This window comes from Solanum tuberosum, unplaced genomic scaffold (assembly GCF_000226075.1).
Source record: "Solanum tuberosum cultivar DM 1-3 516 R44 unplaced genomic scaffold, SolTub_3.0 scf00448, whole genome shotgun sequence".
NCBI classification, from domain to species: domain Eukaryota; kingdom Viridiplantae; phylum Streptophyta; class Magnoliopsida; order Solanales; family Solanaceae; genus Solanum; species Solanum tuberosum.
In genome coordinates this window covers 245,081-251,122 of record NW_006239367.1, presented here as the reverse complement: position 1 = coordinate 251,122, position 6,042 = coordinate 245,081, and the positions used below count along the sequence as shown (strand labels likewise).

General features: G+C 31.7%; 1 protein-coding gene across 1 annotated transcript in view; it reads right to left on the bottom strand.

Annotated features, from left to right (window-relative positions):
- Window positions 1-3,543: 3,543 nt before the first annotated feature.
- LOC102586901 (BTB/POZ domain-containing protein At4g08455) overlaps window positions 3,544-6,042 on the bottom strand; it is a 7,230-nt gene continuing 4,731 nt past the window's right edge. The window contains exon 2 of the mRNA XM_006363542.2: window positions 3,544-4,227. Coding sequence (XP_006363604.1) covers window positions 3,760-4,227 — 468 coding nt within the window. The 3' untranslated portion in view covers window positions 3,544-3,759. The remainder of the gene's footprint in view (window positions 4,228-6,042) is intronic.

Below are 6,042 nucleotides of genomic sequence, written 5' to 3'. Positions count from 1 at the left end.
GGGGGCTGGTTTGAGGGTAGGGACCAAATAAATTGATTTTTTCAACAATTTTTTTTTTAATTGGATGTTGGAAGAGAGTTTTGGAAAATGTTTTCCTTAAGTTTTGAAGGGAAGTCATTTTCCTTAAATTTGAGGAAAATGAGTTGATTGGAAAACATTTTCCAAAACATTTAACCCAACCAAACATGAGAAAATTGGAAAACATTTTCCGAAAAATGTTTTCCTTCATACCAAACACACACTCTATTCTCTATATTTTGAGAGTAAAATAGAGAATGAGTTCTCCAATCACCATCCATTTCACTCTTTATTCTCCATTTATAGAGAGTTGAATAGTAGTTCTCCAACTACTATTCTCACTCACTATTTCACTTTTCATTATTTTATTATTATTTCTATTGTTTTGTAATTAACATATTATTTTTCATAAAAGGCTATGAATTAAATCTCTAATATTTGTAATTCTTTTTAAATGTAATATAATATTTTTTAAAATATATATTATTTAATATTTACTACTTTCATTCCGAATTAATAATATTTCAATTTTTTAATTCTCCTTTTGTCAATTTAATATAATTTGATTTTATTATTAATTTTCACTATAAAGAATGCACAACTTTAAATGGTCTACAATTGTTCAAACTATTCGTAATCCACGTTCTCAAAAGAAGAAATATTACGCGATGAAGCAAGAATCGAGCCGAAAAGATGTTGAACGTACATTCAGAGGTTTGCAATCACGTTTTGCAATTATTGTAGGACAATCACGTTTTTGGAGAAAGGAAGTGTTGCATGATATAATGACTACATGTATTATATTGGACAACATGATAATCGAGGATAGACGTAATCTTTAATGCACCAATTCAAGATGTCGTAGAGGCTCCAATTGCAACGACAAAAATGGTGGTGGATGAAAATCTTCGATTTGAACAATTTTTAGCTAGACATAAAAAAAATTACGGACAGAAATGCTCATTTTGAACTCCATAACGTGTTAATAGAGCATTTATGTAAGCAACGTAATAATCTTGAAAGTTGGGTATTTATGTAATGCTTATATAATTACTTTTCATTAATGATTTCACTTTTATTTGAATTGTTCATAATTTGTATATTATATAATATTTGCTTCCAATTTATGTAATTTAGAATAAAATATAATTTTATATTAAAAACAAAATTTTATATCACATGAAAATTATATAAAAGTAATTATTTCAAAAAAAAAAAAAGAAGAAAGAAGAGATTTATATTATGAAAGTGTAATGGTCTGAAAAATATCCAACTTTGGCCGAAATTGTTGTTACGATACCAAACTTTAATGAGGAAAAGTCACTCCAGACTATTTAATACCGTATTTTAAACATATATATTTGCCCACGTGGACATAAAAAATAATGCAAAATTATAAATAGTAATGTGTCCACGTGGGCACATATATACCTTTAAAATACACTATAAAATAGTTCAAGGGGTAAAAAATACACTATTAAATAGTTCAGGGGGGTAATAGGTCTTCATAAAGTTTGGTATCGTAACAGCAATTTCGGCCAAAGTTGGGGTATTTTTCAGACTCTTATCCCTATTATGAAATAAGAAAATAAGAATGAAATAAAAATAATAATATAATATTGAGGATATAGAAAAATATTTTTTTTTGGAGAGTAAAATAGAGAATTGGGTTAGAGTTGATTGTCTGAAAAAATAGAAAACTCTATATTTGGATAGTAAAATAGAGAACAGGGTTGGAGATGCCCTTAAATATTACACTAATATTACCCTTTACAAAAGTGTAGAAAATCACCATTCTCGATTTCTTCACTCTCCATTGTCTCCTGCAATGGCGTCCATCGCCGTTCATGGTTTCACAATTCCTGTAAACTTTATATTTTAATTAGTAACTTATTAGAATTTCAAGTGATATGTTTTTTTTAAAAAGAGTCTCTCCCCTAATTTTTTCCTTTCTATTATTAAATAATTGTATTCTTTCAATTAAAATAAATAAAAAAACCGTGAAACAAATACATCACAAACTAAAATATTGTCATTTTTAATAAATATTGAAAATGTGGCTAAGGGGTCCTATTAAATACTAAAATATTGACATTTTGAAAATTTTCCCTATTATTTATGCAGGTATTAGTTTTTGAAGAATTAGTTATTTATTTATTAGTTATACTTGTATTAATTATTTCAACTCATATCATAAAATAATATGTAGATTTCTTAATAACTTTTGTATATGTATAAAGTATGTAGGTTTGTTAAATTATCAATCAATGTCGTATTAATTTTTATACATAAATAATATATTTCCTATCTATCCATCAAATATAGTATAAGTTATATGGATGTTAATACATAAATATCTTTTTTTTTATTCAGCTACCAAATTACCCCTTAGCTTATAAATTAAAAATAGAAAGTAGATAATAACAATTAATTTTTAAATTCTTATATATATATTTTTTACGAAAAAAACCCATAAATATCTCTTAAATATGGGAAAAGACTCGTGAATATCCTCTTTCAATTTTTTGATCTAAAAATATCCACAATTTTTTTTTCTCAAAAATACCCTAAGCTATTGAAACTGACTCAAAATTACTCTTCTTTCATCTTTTGGTCTAAAAAAATCCTCAATCTTTGTTTTTTATTCAAGAATACCCCTCCTTGCCCACAATCGACCCAAAATAGAAGTACATTTCCCTCCACAGTAAAAACAATCATGACCTTGATAGCACATCAAAAGCTATGGAACTTGGGTGTGGGTCTTTTGTCGAAATAAAATGGCTTTTCTTTTTATCTTTTAATTTAGGAAAAAGATATTTGTACCTCAAAAAGGAAATTATTTACAGGCAACTATTCCCTTCCTTTTATACCCCCGTTTTTAACTACTAATGCACGTTTACTGTTTGATATCATCATATATATACACTTTGATGGTATCAAAGAGGAAGAAGTAGTGCTTCAATAAAATACTACTCGGTTACTTTTTGATAGCATTATAGTATTTATATAGTCTGATGGCATCAAGGAGGAACATGCAATGTTTTAGTGAAAAGACCTCTCAATTATTGTTTGATATCATCAGAGTACATAGATATCATCAAAGTATATAGATACCATCAGAGTATATATATATATACTCTGATGGCATCAAGGATGAAGAAACTGTTGTTCAACGAATAGACCAAGGGGACAATCGGGTAAATAATTTGGGCTATGGGTCCAATGAGTATAAATATATTGGGTTGGGTCCAATTTGGGTAAATATTTCACCTAATGGGTTCAATTTGTGTAGTTTTCCCTTTTATTTATTGTAATGAGGAATCATTACACATAGTGAGCTCGATCGTCATATTTTTTGTTTTACGACCCGTAACTCTTCCTTATTGAGGTTTGGACAAAATAATAGAGCGAATAGTAGTAGCATAACAAAAGAGCCTTCCTCATCATTAATATCTTTGCTCGCGGCAATTGTGACCTCTCGGGAGAATCATCAAAGGGAGAAATGCAATTTCCCAGATTAGTGAGTGAGCTCAAAATGAAGTTAAATTTAGTCAGTAATCAAACTTAAATGTTGTTGTAGGAGTATCAGCTTCAGAAACTTAGTGATTGTAGCAATGCCGGAACATTTATACCTAATTCTTCCTGATCATTCAAATCAAACGATTCCAGTTAACATTTATCATTTGGGGATTTTATATATTTAGACAATTGTTCTACTACTTGAGTCAATATGACCATGGACTATGCTTTAGCAACTGGATCTTTCTGCACAGCAGTGTTAACCTGTTTGGAAAGGTAAGCTTCATAGATTTCTACAACTAGCTTGGGATCCTTGTCCACGAGTTCTTTGTATTCTTCTCGCTTGCTCAGCTTGTCCATGTTTTCCATGATCAATGAAAGTGCTGCATCAAGCAACTTCTTTGCATTGTGCTGGTGAGCAAATCCATAGTTAGGAAGTGAGTTCTCCCAGTTTAACTTGGAAATTAGGAACTTCTCACAATACGTCTTCAGATGATTTACTTGGTATTTTTCTGCCAAAACCAGAAGGTCACAAGCCATAAGCTCATCCAGGCATGCATCAGCGGTGTATAAATACGTCACAAAGGCACGAAGTGCTTCATAAGACACATCACTGATTTTAATCGTGCCACTAAGGCTTTCTTCCATCTCATTTTCAAGCATAGCTCTGAACACTGGGGAACGACTGGCCTGCATGGGAAATGGGAATATCAAAAGTTTGAAAAAACTAGAAATGCAAAAACTATTTCAGATAGATCGGTACTAAACCACTTAAGTGAAAAATAATAACTAAAACAGTAAAAGGAATCACATATAAATGTGAAGAAAGAGGAGAGTAATTCCTATATTTTTCAAATGCTTAGATCATATCTAAGCAGAAAATATAAAGACATAACAATAATGAAAACAGAAAAAATAAAGTAACGATAAGGAAAACTAAGATTTCACATGGTGGAGAACACAACAAATTGATCATGAAATACTGATTACAAATGTAAGCTTGGCTATGCTACTGTTCCAGAACTCCATCAATAAGATTGAGTGGAGGATAAAGACTCCAAAGCCAGAAGAATACCAACATGATCATGCAAAATGTGTCCAATGTGAATAAGCTTCTGGCAATTTGCAAAATTGTCCAATGTGGCATATCTTATAGCTATCATGATATAGATTGAACATATTGCACCAAACAGTGTATATTTTGTGTTCATCTATTTATGGAAGTTCAAGGCTTCAAGCAACAAGCAATTTGCTTCCCTTCTTTCTTAGGGGTCAGTTTAACATCACATTCTTTGGTATGCTAAAGTGGATCATGCTAGTACACTACAAAAATATTTCTGTATGATTAGAATAGAAAAGATAAACTGGTAAAGATAAATCTGATCTTTAACATTGTTTACAAAAGTACCATGCTGAATAATTACCTAGTGGCCATGTAGTATGCAGTAGCTTATAAGTTACAACATAAAGTAATGTTAATAGAACCAACAGAGTGAACACGCATCCCATTGGCCACAACTGTCAAGGATGAACCTTACCCACTTTGGGAGTAACCTATATTCTATCCATATTTAACCTAATTTTAATTGGGCTAATTATGGGTCTAGCCCATATTTACCCATCTCTCAATACCACTCACCCAACCCATACAAATATGGGCGGGTTGGTTAAAAATGGTTTTAATTGCCAACACTAGGCAAAAGTAACCAGCATAAGTCGAGATGGCATTTTATGGCATGATTCACATTGTAGATCAGCTATTAAGTATTTTAGAAAGAACATCTGACGTGGAGTGAGTTTGAAAATCGAAAGGTTGTATAGCTGGAGAGTACTGATGCTAAAGGTTCTCTCGAAGTACACCTAAACTTTGAAGCTTGGTAAAGCTAATGTTTGCTTAGCTTTCTCGTACTATGACAGTAAGAGGATAGCACTGGAAAGTAAACATAGTTGAGGAAGTGATACTAATAGTTAATTGCTAAGAGGAAGGCAAATAACTGATGCAATCTTAATTGCTAATGAGTGTCTAGACTCGAGAGTGAAGGAAAAGTCCCCAGGAGTCATGTGCAAACTGGACATAGAGAAAGCGTATGATCATGTCAGTTGGAGCTTCCTACTTGAAATCATGCAGAGAATGGGCTTTGGATTGAAATGGATCAGATGGATAAAGTTTTGTATAAGCACTGTTAAATTCTCAATACTGATAAATGGATCTCCTGAAGGCTTCTTTTCATCAGACAGAGGACTAAGACAAGGTGATCCTCTCTCACCTTTTCTATTCATTATAGTGATGGAAGGCCTAAACAACATGCTAAAGACTGCTCACACTAAAGGGTGGATAAGGGGCTTTAATGTAGCAAATGAGGGGAATCTAAGATTGGAAGTCACTCATCTCCAATATGCAGATGACACTCTCATCTTCTATGATGCAGAAGAAAGCCAACTTAAGATCCTGCGAGTGATACTCATTCTTTTTTAAGCAACTTCAGGACTACATATCAACTGGAG